Raw genomic sequence first — 16,758 nt, 5'->3', positions numbered from 1 at the left:
AGTCTATAGTCACTTCACATTTATGTTAACATTGTCTTTTGTCCATAATAGTACCATAGTATTTCGAATAATATATAACTTATAATTATATAACTAGTTAATGAGACCCTTAGGTCAAACAACAGGTACTTTTGGATTTTAGATTTTTTAATTTTTGGGAGGTTATGCTACGTATGAAATAAAAACTAATAAATAAGTGCTTTTACATATTTAAAAAAATAAATATCATTTTGTTCATTTTCTTGTTTTTTAAGTACCTATAGTTTTAGTGCAATACATGTATTTATATTTTCGTGACAATATTTGTGAATGTCATAGTTCTAATAAGTGACCTTTGCTCAGTCTTCAGACAAACACAGCAGTATTAATAATACTTACGGTTTTTTGCTGATCGAATCTATTTAAAATGAGAAAGGAAACTTGCGCACGCGCATTCGACAGAATCACGTGTTCTATTAGGTATTGTATTTTGTTTGTTTTAATAGACACATGAGTCCCATTTTAATTTAATATGGAAGGTAGCTAATATGTCTTTGACAGGTAGTCAGAAACCAGAAAGACTGACATACAGTCTTACCAAGGGCTATTGGGTTACTGTCGATCCGTGTAAAACACTGGTAGGTAACTACTCCCAATATAGAGGGAATATAGTAAGTGTATCAAGTGTATGTATCCCTTACCCCAGAGGTAACAAAAATGGTTGGAATATGGCTAGGCAGGTGACTAAATTGAAAGATTCAACCAATTTTGTTTATACTAACCTGACGGTAGGTCAGGTCAATTCAAAGCGAATTTAAAACCACCTAAGTTATAAGTTCAATGGTCATGTTTATAATCGTATTAACGAGTGTTACAAAGACGTTCGGTCGCGAGTGTCAACGTACCACTGTTTTCACAACAGCTCGAATGAACGAACCATTGTGAGAAAATAAGGACTTTGATAGCAATACTCTTGTTGCTAGGGACCAAAGTCGATAAAGATAGATTTAATAGTTAATTCGAACGTAAGCCAACTGCGGTTAAGCAACATTTGGGGCGGTCAGTCCTTGGGGTGACCATTTTGTCATGACGAGTTTTCCTTGTTGCGAAAGGCACTACAAACAGGTGGGCCCCAGTTGTCATTTGATTTGCATCCTTGGCAGTCATTGGTAGTCGGGCAGTCTTGCAAAGGGATAACGGGTAGCCCGGATAACTGGGTTAAGGAGTTCAGATGCTCCATGTAGAATAATGTATCGTAGCAGCTGCATTCTGTTAGTCTGAAAGCCGACTGACATAGTTGGGAAAAGACGAGGCAGATGATGAGATTAAGTTTATTCTCCACAATACAATACAAAAACAGAGCTGCACAAACTGCATTACGTAAATGTTTGAATAAATATCACATTACCTAAGACATATTACTGCAGCATCATAGGAAAATACCGGTAATAGGATCGGTTGATTTTCTTATTAGATGTCGCTGTTTGTTCTACACGACACTTTGTTTATGCTCACTGGGTGTGATTTACAGATGAGTAAGCTTCTCTGGTACATGGATTCTTGTGACAACTATAATTAAGTAAGTGGATGTTACAACTTCATCTAGGAAGAGGAAAATATATTCGAAACCAATAAACAAAGAGGAGAAATTGATTTCTTTGTTTGTAACCTCCGAAACTGCTAAACCTATTTAAAATTATTTCGCTGTTGAGAAACTAAACTAACCCCGGTTGATGCAGGCTGTATTTTTTCCGGATAAAATAGATGTTTTATATCATCAGTACTAATCAAAGAAAAGGACAACTAAGATTTATTTATTTTTGGACAAATGAAGTAGGAAACATTACAAATACTTATTTACTACAAATTCAAAGACACAAAATGTTCTTAACTGATTACTAAGTGCTTTATAAAGATAGACATCGCAAAGCCTCGGACAGAGGTCGTTTTATTTCAATTTACTCAAGAATATACTTAATGCAAATAATCTTTTTATAGCAATACATAGGACAGTTATTAGCGAAACCATTGTTTTTGACTTCCCTGAAAATGGCCTTCAAAAATATGATAATGGGATTTTAGATGTTAAGGAAATGCGGCAAACTGACATTAGTGCGATCAATTATACATATATTAAAGCTAAGTGAAAAGAATGACTAAGTATTCTTTGAACACAAAAATAATAAGGGTGTAGGCTCAACTCGCCCCTTGGATCTCGCCCCTGGATTGCTAAGTGCATCAACTCGCCCCTTAAATTATTAGATACTCCAACTCGCCCCCGATTGTTGGTTAGTTAAAAGTACTGTCAGCACTCTAAGTTTATAAAATATTTAAATGAATATTTTTTCTTAAAACTTCAATAATGCCTTGGGATTTAATAGTGAAAATTGAAATAAAACTGCATGTGGAGTTAAAAAAGTGTAATATATAATGTAAATCACGCATACTAATCTTTTCAATGTTTAACAAATAAAATGTTATACATACTATGGTTTATACCTAGATAATTAATATAATTTAAAATCACAGATCAAAGTTTGGAATCAACACTTACATGACTAAAAAACGTACAAAATAATCACAGATTTTTTGATTAAACATCACAGCATAGGTACATAATATATTATGTATATATATTTATAGTATGTATATAATAATACTTAAAAAACAACAATAAAATCACAATTTATTTGTCTTTAAAATATCATGGGTAAGACTAGGCGGATGATAAAACCTCTTATAATCAGTTATAGATACAGAAATAATATTTAATACCCAACACGTGTTTAGTCTTGCCTTAGGTAAACTACAGCGTTTATTTTTCAAAATCCTAGCGATTTCCCATTGTAATCAAGTGCGTTAAGCAGGTTATTGATTCGTATTGTAGTGAAAAAAAAAACAATGTAATGTGGTAATACTACAACTTGTGAACACACTAGAGTTACTTTTCATGAAATTATGTATTATAAAATGTATAACTTGCATACAACGTTTGAGAACCTATTTAATTATTCTACTACTTATTAGTATCCTATTATGACAGAACCATTCTTAACCACCCGAATTAAAGATAAGTATTCCTATGGTGTACCTCTACTTAATTACGTTATTTTATTTATGCATTTGCGTATATGGATGACATGATACTTAAAGCCAGTTTCTTCATTAAAAGTAAAAGCCAAAGTAATGCCATAAAGTAAAAGTAACGGTCAAATTCGGTTTTTCAAAGCTAAAGTAACAGCAAAACTGATAGATAAAATCGTGAAAAAACTAATTTGACCGTTACTTTTTTTTGGCTGTTAGTCTCCAATTTAACTGTGTCGTGGATAGCCAAACATGTATATGTAGTCAGACAGACGTACATGTAATCTTATTTACCTACCAATACATAAATGCTTGTAATCCGGATTTGTCTGGCCATGTGGCTGGCGGCCACTGAAGAATATGAACGACTAGATTAATCCGATAGACAAAGGAAATTATGTGGACAAGGACAGGCACGATAAAGTACGGGTTTTCCTGTTTGGGAGTTCTAGTTGATAAAGTATTTGGTGTGAGACTAGTATTAGTAGTAGTATCTATTCTGAAATATAGGTTATGAGAGTGGGGGAATAGTGAGTGCACCTGTGTCTGCGCAAATGCTTGTGCACCATAATATGTCCTGCGCAGTTGGCTGATCTACTTATATGAGAACAGCCGCTGTGGCCGAAATCAGCTTTGGACGCCATTCTATGCTGAAGAGTTGGTTTGTCTTTTTTGAATGCAATTATTTCAAGAACGATTTTTTGCGAAAAAAAAAAAAACAGAAAATATTATTCTAGATTACAGAATTTTATTAGTGCCAAGATCAGTGGGTAGGGGCCGGTTTGGAAACCAGAATAAAGTATGAAGTAATTTTTTATATCAGTTCGCTACATAACTTTACATAAGTTACGTTGGCTACTCTTCAGTGTATTGGATACGAAGATAAGATGCTTAAATTATATTCATTGTATTTGTACTACAACTATGATGTTCCTAATTAAAGCTATTCCTTAAAACCTATTTCAAATGGCAGGTACTTGGTTGTTTTTTGACAATTGCACAGTTAGTAGGCAAGTTCAGAGCAATGAAGTTATTTTAGGTCACATAAATATTCGATAATAATAGCATTTATCAAACTAGACTGTTTAATCAAGATTTGGAACATGTGAATGTATTCTATTCTTTAAAAGATGGTGAAACAATATGTTCCACATTATTCCTCCAATCAAAATCAATCAAATCGTAAAACACTAAAAAAACAGTATTGATATAAAACAAAAAGCTGTACATTACAGAAACATGCGACAGTTCTCATGTAGTGTTGCAAGCTGCGCTCGCGCCGGTCGGTTGGCCAATCCGTTACGTCACAACGTGTCCAATACCGCACGTGGGAATCGGTGGAGCGCAAAATATACTGTGTTTGTATTGTCAATTATGTAGTATCAAAATTATGGGAAATTAATTTGGAAGACAATGAGATGGTAGATAGCAATATTGTTGTTTCAGAGAGGTGAGGCACCTGTGCCTTAAGAACTTTGAGTTGATTGAAAGTTAATCTTTATCAATGTAACTCAGTTCTTAACAGTAATTCTTATATGAGACTCCATGTCAGTTACAGTTTGAATCTAAAAAGTGATACTTCTTTCACTTGTTTTGCGTATTCTCATTTTCTTTTTGGCGTCCTACTCGGCCTTTTTTATATTGTCCATAGAACCTGTGCAATATGGATACTTATTTTGGGGCACTATTTGACTTCTCTTGATTCTCGATGTTCTAGAAATAATTTAATGATCTTAAAAAAGACTGAAAGCTATCTATTGTTTGCTAATTAACAGTTTCATAATGAAATAGGTACTTAACCGTTTTACAGCATCACCACGCTAACTAGGCGAGAGTACAAAAAGGTGCGATGATAATGAAATCTTTTCCAATGTAGACTGGTTTGTTTTTCCCACAGTGTAGCTCAAATTGAGTTGTTAGTACCTTTTATTATTTTATTTTTCGTTTCACTTACACTTGGTTCTGACCTACTGAGGTTGCATACGAGGTTGAAGGACTGCCTATCTCTCCTCCTCGACCCAGTCACCAGGGTAACCTGATACCCCTTGGTACACTGGTTGTCAGACATTTTGACTTCCCGTAACGACTGCTAAAGTTGTTCTGACGGCAGGAACTTGCCTTTCGCACCTAACGTAGTTAGCAACACACGAGTTCCCTCGTCACGATAGTCACCCATCCACTGACCGGCCGCACCAAACGTTGCTTAACCTCATGATCGATTTTCAACCTTATTCGAATATAAGAACAAATTATCTCACGGACGAAAACATCGTCCAAAAATAACTTCACTTCGTGAGAACGTATCGTGAGTAACATTGGAGACAACTACTAGTAATAACCCGTCGGACTGCATCGAAGTTCTCAGCGGAACAATGGCTACAATTAGAGGACACAGTCCAGATGATGATCATTACGATAATCATTGTAACTAGGCGCCCGTCATCAGGTGTTTAGCTAACCTGGGCTGTACTTATTGAGTTTTAAATTGTTCTGATAGTACTTTTGATTATTTTTGTTATAAACACCATAGATATTGGTTCCGAGATTTCTGATTGAAAAAATCTGATTTTAGCTGTGTTTTCTTCAAAATTTAAAATAAGTTGTACGTTCATAACCAATGAAGTAGTCCAAAGTCATCTTAGACAATAGTATAATGCACTACTTAGTTGTCCGGGGAAACTTCTTCCTGTACCCGAATAAAATAAAGCCGATGTTACCGGGGGATATTGCAGCATCCTAACATTAAAAAGATTTTTCAAATCAATTCGGAGTTTTGGAGCCATAAAAGTACCTACAAACAAGCAAACAAAAACTCCTCTTAATATAGTATTAGTTTAGAAAACTGACTTATGAGTTTATAATGACGTGCCTAAGGTTCGACAGAGATGCAGAACCTTTATTTATGGAAGAACGTTTAGGCTCTGATGCTAACGACATAATGATTTAAGACCTCTATGGTATCTGGCAGGTTATGGTTTGAGAAGATAATCGGAATTTAAACAGATGAATGCACTCCACGTTGCTTGTTGATGCAGAAGATAAATAACATCCTCAAAATAAGTATGACTATATAATTGGTATAAGCGGTTAGTATGACCGTCCTTCTGGGTCATATACCTACCTAGGTATTAAAGTGATGAGTTTCAGGTGATTATTTTACTACTAGCTTCCGGTCTCATCCGTGCGAACTACTTCTTAAATCTAAGAGGATCCAATAGCCTTTCTAAATAAATGGGCTATCGAACACACAAAGTATTTTTAAAATTGGTCCATTCATTTCTGAGATAAGCGCGAAACAAACCAACTCTTACAACTCATAACTGGCGAAATGTATTGACTCCGCTACACGCAACAAGCAAGTCTTTAAGAATGTCAAAAACGTAAATTAGTTTAAAGTACAAGCAGCCATTCCTTCAAGCTATAGTGCTGTTATTAACCACAATAAAATTATCATTATCGATATTATCGACAAAGCTATTCATTTTAATCTTTTGCTTTTCTTGCACACCTTGCACCTTGTCCGATTGACATAGCTGACACTTGTTTCGAAGGCGTGAAATAGTGACATTTAGTTAATCTATTATTCGGATATAGTATAATACAAATCGAATTTTATTTTTTATTGGTAAGCACCATTACAGTAACAGTAATCTTTACACTGTTACACACAATAGTCAACACGTGTAAATAGTTCAATTAATCCTTCTTTTGGAAAAAATATTGGTCACATATTTTTGATTCTAACAAAACATTTAAAAAACTGCCAGTAGGTAAATTCTAAAGCCTAGGTACTAGGGGTATCTAACCCGATCGATCTCGGTAAGGTTCCAGATCCAGTAAGTTTAGGTAGATAATATCCACTGTGCCCTGAAACTTGCTCGCGGGAGGATCTAATGAGTGCATCCGGCCGTGCTCTCGCTGTGGCGTCATATTGGGCTGACATAGTGTAGATTCACTATATGACATGTCATCGACACAAAAGAAGAAGAAGTAGATAATACCACAGATTACTATAATACCCGAAAAACCTAAATAAGTAGGCCTTCTAAATTGTGTGCCTTATTGATAGATCCGCAGCTTGGTAAATTCACGACTTTCTAGAGCCTTCATCTTAAGCTATACCAACATAATTCGAAAAAAAAATATTGAGACGAGCTAAAATTTCCTCCTGGGACAAGCTAAAGGTCCTCAGTATATTCTCAGTGATCTAAATCTCTCTCAGCAGGTTATCAGTACGATCAGTGACTCGTGATAAACTTACTGACGACGTAACTATTACTAAGTTACGTAGTTAAAATAATTACCTTCATTAAAGTAGTTTTATTCTTATTTCTTAGGTACTTACTTCTGAGAAATCATTGTTACATCTTAACTCGGTAGGTTTGTATGGAAAAGGTTAAAGAAATACTGGTTTTGTTGATCTGATTTATTTTTGCTTGCAGAAAATGTGTAAATCCAGGTATGTATTATTGTATGATTCATGCAATAATGTGTAGGTACATGGGTCTATACCATATTATGTAGCTTGCGATCTTTTGATTTAAATCTTTGTAAGAAAAGGTTAAGCTATATTTTGTTCTCAAAAAATCTTCACACGTGTATTCAAACATAAAATTATTAACTATTTATTAGTATTTACACTGGTTTCTGAATTTTGGATTTTATTATCTTCATTAATGGGTTTTGTTAAAATATCCCAAGGTTGAAACTCTTCAGGAGATTTAAGACGAGTTTTATTATCAAGAGACATGTTTAAAAGGCGAATAGATAATTAAGATTACAAAACGACATACACAACAAATTGAGCGCACCTGCCTTGTTGGCTACGTATATACGTATTTTAGATAAAAAAAACATCTGAGTCTCTTCGAAAACAAAATACGGCTGCAAAACACTGCCTTACAACAGCTTCTTATTGACAAAACTGCATAAAACAAAACACGCAAAGGACTAAATATCGAAGGTTTAACCGATTACGATAAAAAGCGAGTATTAAACGCAAGCGACAATGTTCGCAGCGATAATTGCAATACGTTGCGAGATTGTCGCCGTCAATCGTTACATAAGGCAGTTTCGCAATTTCTTACAGCTAAACATAGCTAAGTACTTGTAAAACACGAGGTTTTTGCATCAAAACCTAGTGTTCAACTACTATCAAACCTTGTGATCGATGCTGAAGATTTTGCTTGTTTGCTTGAGGTTATCTCAGGAACTACTGGTGCGATTTGATCAGCATTTTCAGGGAGGGGCTATTGACTTTTTATTTGAGTGTGTGAAGTAGTTTCCACTATTGGTGACACCGCTGACAGAAGCTTAACTACTTAAACCCAGCACGTAGATAAATGTCGGCCCTGCTTGTGATCCCTCTTCGGCCGTGTCGTAATGCCGTCCCATCGCGCTATAAGAGTGAAGGAACAGTGAGTGCACCTGTGTCTGCGCAAATGCTTGTGCAATATAATATGTCCAGCGCAGCTGGCTGATTTATGCAAATAAATGATTAGATTCACTGACCGTAGTCCTCCTCCTATCTCCTTATATGAGTACAGCTGCTGTAGCCGATAATCGGATACCATCATCATTACTTATTTATTTATTTAATTAATAAAAAACAAATAAATTGCCCACTTACTCACTACGAAAAATCTTAGCTATTGCGTGGTTTTTGTCAATAAATTAATTTCTAACTAACTCTATAATATACTAACATCGAACAATGCCTCCACATCTATATTAGTAAGCACATTAATATTCACGTGTATGACAACATTATTAAAAACCGCTCGTGTTACGTGATTGGACCAATATTATAACTATTATCCTTATACTTTGTATTCAATTGATTCTGACTAACTATAAAATACCAAGAAGTTTAGATACTACTGGGCATCGATGATATATCCCGCTACAGGGCACAGCCTCCTTACACAGAGAAGGATTGAGCGTGAAAAGTGATTTCAGACTTTATAGTTCAGGTTTCCTCGAGCTGTTTCCTTTACCATCAGTTATTGGTGTCCAAAATAGAGATGGGTAGCTCAGGAGTGATAGATAAAAAAGATATGTATCTTTCCGTTCTAATCACTCACTCTTTGTATCAGTTCAAATCTGAATGTATCAGTGTATCCTTAACAACTCATTCAATCGTCGTCCTTTTGTATCTGCGTCGCACTCGCACACAGCGTTCAGCGGCTGGTCTCACGGTGTCTCATCGGAAAGTCCAGACATCTCTTTCGCACCTTCCTACTTAGAATGTTCTGTCGCACTTTCTCGATACCGAAAATAAGTGTTTGACCATTATTTTTATTTATTAATTCGACATACACGGCTTTAACAGCCAATTACATAAATCGTAAACTTACATTTAAAATGAAAATTAAAAACTTAAAAATAAAAAAAACTTAAACTTAAAAATATTATAAACTGATATACGAATCTATCTATCCTAAAAGAATCTATCACTCGTAGTTCGTACTGATTTAGTGATACATTGCATTGAATTGAACGAAGCGAGTCACTCTAAGCAACAGTACAATGTCACTCGCGGATTCGAAAGGATATAAAGATACAAAAGAGTGATACATATCCCAGTGATCAAAAGATACATATCAATCTTTTCTTTTCAATGATACGTTTTTCCCATGTCTAGTCCAAAATTTTTGCCTACCTTAGAAATTACTAAAACCTCTATCGTACTTATGTATCTAAGGTCTACTTCTCTCGAGACGTGAACGAACCTTTTACAAAACATTTTCAAAGTACCAACTTAGTCACTATTCCTTAGTAAGCAAGCTTCTCAAACGTAAACCCGTTTTTGTTTCATCGATTTTGATTCTATTAACTGACAATTAAATACACATTACTAGTGTATCAGTGTCCGATATGGGCACATTTTGAACAACGATTTAATCAACGTATTTTAATAGGTAGGTATAGATTAGACCTATAACTGGTTTTAAGCATTATTTGCCAAAGTTCGATTATTGCCTAAAACTTGCTAGGTAAGATCGGGTTTTACTATCAAGTCATTCAAAAATAAAGATAAAAATTAAATAAGATATTACTTACTTATTTTTGATAATGTAATAGAGCTTTTTTATTTACTTCAAATTATAAATATTAAAAGCTATTTTTAAGTTACAAAAATAAATAATATTGAAGGAAATTTTTAAATATTTCATAAATAATACCTATTATGAAATATTTAAAAAAATACTAAAAAGACCTAAATCATGTGTCATTTAGATAAAGGTACCTTAAAATTAATCAGAAAACCAATTACCCTTTAGGTCCTAAACGTGGTTAAATTTAGATACTTATCAATGTGACAAGTGAGAAATGTAAGATCCCAAAACATACCTAAATTTTTTTTTATTGATATTTTAATTTTTTTACCACAGGTTATTGACTTAAAAACTTACCTCGTCACTGTTAACCTTTAAGTACCGACCCGTGGTCTGACAGACACTTTGCGAGTTCGAAATGTCTAGTAACACATGTTAGCGAAGTCGTAACCCCTCTGGCTTCTCTCTACCCCTCGGGCAGGCGTTTGGAAGCATTCCTGGTGAGTAGCTGCGTCGGCGCATGCGATTACGGTAAGTTATGATTTTTTTAAAATCGCGAGTGGTCTGTCAGACCACTCGTCTGTACTTGTGTAACTTTTTTTGGATCCGACTTTTTCTAAATTATATCGTTTTTCTAGTTTATTTTTAGTCAGTTCTAAAAATGGATATACCAGGAACGTCGGGTATGAAACGGGCAGCCGCAGATGCAAAAAAAACGGTGTCAACGCCGATATTTGAATAAGCGTCTACCACGATAATTGAACCTGTGAATAAAAAGTGTTTTGGGTCCAAATATACCTGATAATGTTAGGAAAGAAAATGAAACAGAAGGTAATCAAACCAGGATACTCTGTCCTTCAAAAATGAAGTGCAAGACTACCCACAAATGTGACATTTGTATGAAACACGTGTGCCTACAATGCAGCAAACCTGCATGTCGATTCTATAAAATATCACAACTCACTTCGACATCACTCTCACTTCGACTTCGATCTAAAGGTAGAATTCCGTGGACGCGACAATAGTCAACCTTTGAAAATGTATGGCACCGTTGTCGAGGCCCGTGACAGTCGCGCGCGGCCGACGAATTTCGTAAGCTGCTCGCGGCATTGTCAAAAATTTAATTCTGGTTTTACTAAAATTCTATAGATGTTATTAAGCGCTAGACCATGTTGAGAAGCGTACGGCCGCGAGCGGCTCACGAAATTCGTCGTCCGCGCGCGACTGTCGCAGCCCTCGGCAGCGGTGCCATACATTTTCATAGGTTGACTTTTGTCGCGCGCGGCTGCGACAATCGCGACCCACGGAATTCTACCTTAAAGTTTCGTGATTGACATTGTCAAACTACACTAGCGCTTCACTATCGAGCGTGTTGACAAGTTGAACTAAATCAAAGTCGAGATTTTGACAGATTTGTCAAAATCTGTCTATCTATAGGGGAGGTAGGGGAGAGATGGGCAGTTGGGAGACATGATCAAATCAGAATAAAAGGGGGGTCCTTTTATTCTGATTTCTGATCATAGTTTTGTTTTTTTTTAATTGGGTAGTTTACGTTACCGACTGGTAACGGTGTTCATCCATAGACTATCTGTCATTTCTGTGAGTTGTCAAGAACAAACACTCGTAAAAGTACTTAAATATTTTGTTGCGGTTTCGGATCGTTATAAAGAGAAAACTAATGAAAGGTATGTGTATTTTCTATTATTAATTATTGATTGTCAAAATCTCCAGTTACAATTATAGTAAGTCGATGCAATCCACACCTATTATACCTTTAGAAGAGAGTACTACAGCAATAGTTAATGGGCCCCACGTTTTTATTTTAGTCTAATATGACCGGGACCACCTACGTAGGTTGACAGGTAAGTAACTATTTTTTATTTTCTAGTTTTCAGTGCACATAAGATAAAACCGTTTAACTTAAAAGTTTTTTTACCGATTTTTTTTTCATAAACTAAGTCAAAAGTGTCCAATGCTCTCTATGGTAGGGAGGCTTTTCTTCGTCAGTGAAAATTTGTGAGGTTATAAATCTGCGCGAAAAATCCTTTATAGAATCTTGTTTCAGGTACCGTTGCCAACTTGATCTAGAGACTATTATATTTAAAATAGTGTTTAAATAAAGTTCTAAGTGTTTTAAAGTGATTAAGTGCCTACATTTAACGATGGCTAGAATGTTTTTGCTTAAATCTTTATTAGAAGAAGCTCATGCTTTAGATAATTTAGAAAAGCGTCAACAATCTGCTAGAATTCGTAGTTTACCTTTATTAACTCGCGATGATGACTATGTGAGCATATATAGATTGTCAAAGGAGCTAATTGACCAACTGGAGTCTGATTTACTGCCCCTGATAAAGCCCACAAAACGTCGAGGCAAAGGACTTACAACTCGTGTAAAAGTAAGTATTGACACAGTTTATAGTTGAAAAATTGTAATCAAGCACACAATAATAAGAAAAACACTTAGTTCTTAATAAGGAGTATTCCCTTTATGTGGTTTCCCCGCCAGCTGATATGTTTTCAAAAGCCTCTGTACTTCAGTTATAATATTGGTATTCTCTTAAGCATGAAAATAACCAAATTGGTCTCAATTTTGTTTTCACTAAATCCAGATAAAGTAGGTATTACATTTTTTATTGATTTATTGTTTCACAGATACTATGTACTTTATCATTCTTGGCTAGTGGCAGTTACCAGAAGGTTATTAAAGAGGGCATCAGAACTTATTTATCGCAACCGTCTGCATCTCGTTGCATAAATGAAGTAGTGGAAGCTCTGAACAATCCGGCCGTAGTAAAAAAATATATAAGGTTTCCTCAAAATCAGCAAGAAAGGCAAATTTTAAAAGAAAGGTTAGTACCTAGATATAATATAATTTTAATATTATTATAATTAAACTGACCCTTTTATTTTTACAGTTGATCATGTTAGTGATTATTGTAAATTACAGGTTCTACAAAAGGTTTGGGTTTCCAGCCACCATAGGCTGTATTGATGGCACTCTGGTGGCAATGAAGAGACCAGCAGAGAACGAAGAACGGTTTTACTGCCGCAAAGGCTACCATGCAAGAAATGTGCAATTGGTAAAATGGATTTCAATGTTGTAATCAATTATAATTAGGTATAATAGAGTCATTGTAATTTATTTCTTTTTCAGATAACAGATGCAGATTTAAATATTTTACACGTGGATCCCACATATGGAGGAGCTACTCACGATAGCTTCATTTTTAATTATAGTGCTATCAAAGACCATTTAGAGGCATTAACAAATGCTGGTGAAGAAGTAGTTTTGCTCGGTAAGTAGATCCTTTCCTGACCCTGCTTCAGAATATAAGCCTAATTACTAAGTATAAAAACTACATAGTTATTTTTTTTTCAGGTGATTCAGGATATGCTCAGCGTGCCTACCTCATGACGCCAATTAGTGGCGCTGAAGAGAATTCCCCTGAAGCTTATTACAATAAGCGTCATTCAACTGCTCGCAACTCAGTTGAGAGAACAATAGGCCTCCTAAAAGGACGATTTAGGTGCTTATTAGTACACAGAGTACTCGACTACCATCCAGATGTAGTTGCAAAAATAGTAATTGCATGTTGTGTTTTGCACAACATGTGCAATCGCGCGGGAATTCCGGCAATCTCTATTTCCGAGGAAGAAAGAGTAGAAGAGCTTGAAATAATTGCTGAAGCAACAAGGAGGCAAACTAGAGATTTACCATCCAACGCCGATTTAGCTTTAGGTCAATTACGAAGGCGAAACTTCGTGAATGGGCTTTGGCGTTCACGTCATAATTAATGGGTGCTAATTAAATAGACTTCTTTTTATTATCATTATTCGGCCCAAAAATGTATGTTGGCTTCTAAATTACTAAGTCAGCCACAATTAACTATGCCGGATTGCTGAACCAGAGGTCTTGGGTTCGATTCCCGGTTCGGTCGACATTTGTGTGATGAGCATGCTTGTTGGCCGTGGTCTGGGTGTGACAATATGTATCTATACTAATATTATAAAGAGGAAAACTTTGTTTGTTTGGTTGTAATGGATAAACTCAAAAACTACTGGACCAATTTTAAATATTCTTTCAATAATCTTAGCTGATGTTTATTTTGTTTTGATTGAAAAAAATAAAAAAATAAACTTATGTAAATTAGCTTATTTATTGTTCAACCACCTATAACAATTTACCTAGTTTAGGACCTCGAAGTTTAGTTTAGGCCGAAGCCAAACGCTGAATCCCTTTTGAGACAACTTTAATCTAAAAATTCTGTCCCTCTCTGCACTCCTCTCCAGAAAGGACTGCATGATCTGCGTATTCAATCTTTGTATCTCCAGCTGCTGTTCTTCCAACCTCAGGAATCTCTCAGTCATGGAGGAGAATTCCTATCTCTGTTGACGGCCTCTGCCAATGCTTGCAGCCCTTGACCGACTGCAGCTACAGCTTCAGCAAAAATTCTGTCCCTCTCTGCACTCCTCTCCAGAAAGGACTGCATGATCTGCGTATTCAATCTTTGTATCTCCAGCTGCTGTTCTTCCAACCTCAGGAATCTCTCAGTCATGGAGGAGAATTCCGTTCGCCGTTGTGATGGTGGAAGAGCAGCAACTGAAGACGTGTGACGTGCTGAAAAGAGAACACCTATTACTACATGCGTTAATAAAAACTCTTAAATAAATAGCTGCCTTTCGTTGTGATTTGTCTCAAAAATTGTTTTGATGGTTATTTTTAGTTTGTACTTACACACAGAACCACCTCGACTACCACGAACTGTCCTAGAGCGCCGAGAAGGTGAAGCCACTGAAGCTGTGTGACGTGAAACTAAAAAGATAAATATTTACATTTTAAAATTCTCGATCTAATGGTAGAGAATGCTGTTTAAATGTATTTTTTACCTACATGATGAAGCCGCAGTTCTTGGAATGACTGGGGAGGCTACTGGGGTGGAACCACGGCGTGAAGGTGAAGGTGTGGGCGTATGGGAAAGTGTTACAGTTGGAGGGGACAGGCTGGGATGATAAACATGAGGATTTGGAGGAGGAGTGTTGTCTAACTGGTTATTCTGAAACAACAGAAACAATCTTAAAAAGGCCCACTTCCTAATATTGAAATTAAATATCGACAATTCCAAGTGACACAGTAAATAATATTAAAGCACTTAGAATTTCAGAGATAGATACATACCCGTAAAATGCTTTGGCTAGTTCCAACAATGGAGCTGGATGAGGAAGCAAACAGTTTTCTCGAAATTGCACTAGCTGGTGGTCTGTAATTTCGAGGTGCTGGACTGTCCTCAATCAGGGCGGAATCCTGTAAATTGGATAAAATGGTATCTTCCTTGTGGGATAAAATTAAGATTATAATATTATTAGGGTTATTACAAGGATGAATTACTATTTCAATTATATTGGTAATAATAAAATGAATTTCAATATTTATAGATACTAATAGAATATAATCTAGACACATCATATACAGACATATTTAGTACAAAATAGCTTACATAAAATACAATAGCTGCTGATTCCTCAGTAGGCCGTGCCTGACTCTGCTGTTGTTGTGGTACATTAATCTATAATAAGTTAACATAAAAAAAAATGCTAGATAAGAGTGTAAAATAATGAATTCCATAAAATTATGAATTAAAAAATATCTTACGTTGTCATCATTAGTATTGTATATAGGTTGTGCTTCGGGTGATGGAGACGGCGTATCATTTTCCTGAAACAGGAAGGTAAATTTAATATAAAATTCACTTAACACTAAAAAGGGTCTAATCCACAAAAAAATGGGTGCTGTAAAAACGACAGCAAACCTTGCAGAGTGTTTCTAGTATTACTTACCAATTGCATTTCTGAATTTCTTACCGGAAACGGCTGAATGCCTAAATGTGCATCTCCTGTGGAAAAGCTTTCACCACCACACAAAGCAACAATCCTTTCCTCAACCTCAGTTAGCATCATTTCGTCCTCCACCCCACCACCAGTCCTACGCCTAGCAGCAGAGCGTGCTGCAACTTTTTTTTTAATGGCGCTTTTTTTGTCAGTCCAATACTACAATCAAACATTTATTTAAAATTAAAAAGAAAATTAGTTGTCTCCATTTCCACAATATTCTTGGTCAAAAATTGAAAAAGATTACATAAAATCAAAATAAAATATTTATGAATTCAAGGAACACACTTGAAACCAAGACTATCGGCTATCGCATAAGTGGTTTGCTTTAAGGAATGTGAAGTGGTTCTAACATACTGCTGCAAAAAAAAATACTGCTAACCTTGGTCCACTGTTTGTGGGTTTTGATGGTGCCACCTATACTGTTTAAGCGCACGGCTAATTCCTCCCACTGGCTTCGACTTCGCTCTCTGGCATTTTGCGTTCTCACGAAACCCTTCGCCAGGCCAGGGTTTTGCTCCATAAACTCAACCAGAGTTTCAACCTGAGCCGACGAAGGGTGAGACGACCTGTCATTTGGACTGAAATTATTGTTGGATTAATAAAATAAACACTTCTTTAATTAATATTATTTTTAACTTTATAACAAGAAATATAAAATTACTTCATGATTTTATCACAATTACGGCGAAAACCGGCGAAAACAAACAAGCTTAAACACAATATGAAGACAGAAGATACCCGATATATT

At 35.7% G+C, this 16,758-nt stretch overlaps 2 protein-coding genes across 2 annotated transcripts in view; one reads left to right on the top strand and one right to left on the bottom strand.

The window, feature by feature from the left end:
* LOC124635538 overlaps window positions 1-16,758 on the top strand; it is a 91,431-nt gene that overhangs the window by 11,080 nt on the left and 63,593 nt on the right. The window lies entirely within an intron of this gene.
* Window positions 14,260-16,445, bottom strand: LOC124635536. The gene is made up of 8 exons (XM_047171443.1): window positions 16,390-16,445; window positions 15,981-16,166; window positions 15,772-15,834; window positions 15,617-15,685; window positions 15,298-15,423; window positions 15,013-15,175; window positions 14,857-14,934; window positions 14,260-14,739 (listed from the first exon to the last, which is right to left on the bottom strand). Exons 2-8 carry the CDS (start codon window positions 16,074-16,076, stop codon window positions 14,486-14,488), a joined length of 849 nt encoding a protein of 282 aa, XP_047027399.1. The 5' UTR covers window positions 16,077-16,166; window positions 16,390-16,445; the 3' UTR covers window positions 14,260-14,485.

The sequence above is a fragment of the Helicoverpa zea genome, chromosome 13 (genome assembly GCF_022581195.2).
Source record: "Helicoverpa zea isolate HzStark_Cry1AcR chromosome 13, ilHelZeax1.1, whole genome shotgun sequence".
Lineage (NCBI taxonomy): Eukaryota > Metazoa > Arthropoda > Insecta > Lepidoptera > Noctuidae > Helicoverpa > Helicoverpa zea.
Note: the sequence above shows the minus strand (reverse complement) of the source record. Positions and strands in the feature narration are given on the sequence as shown.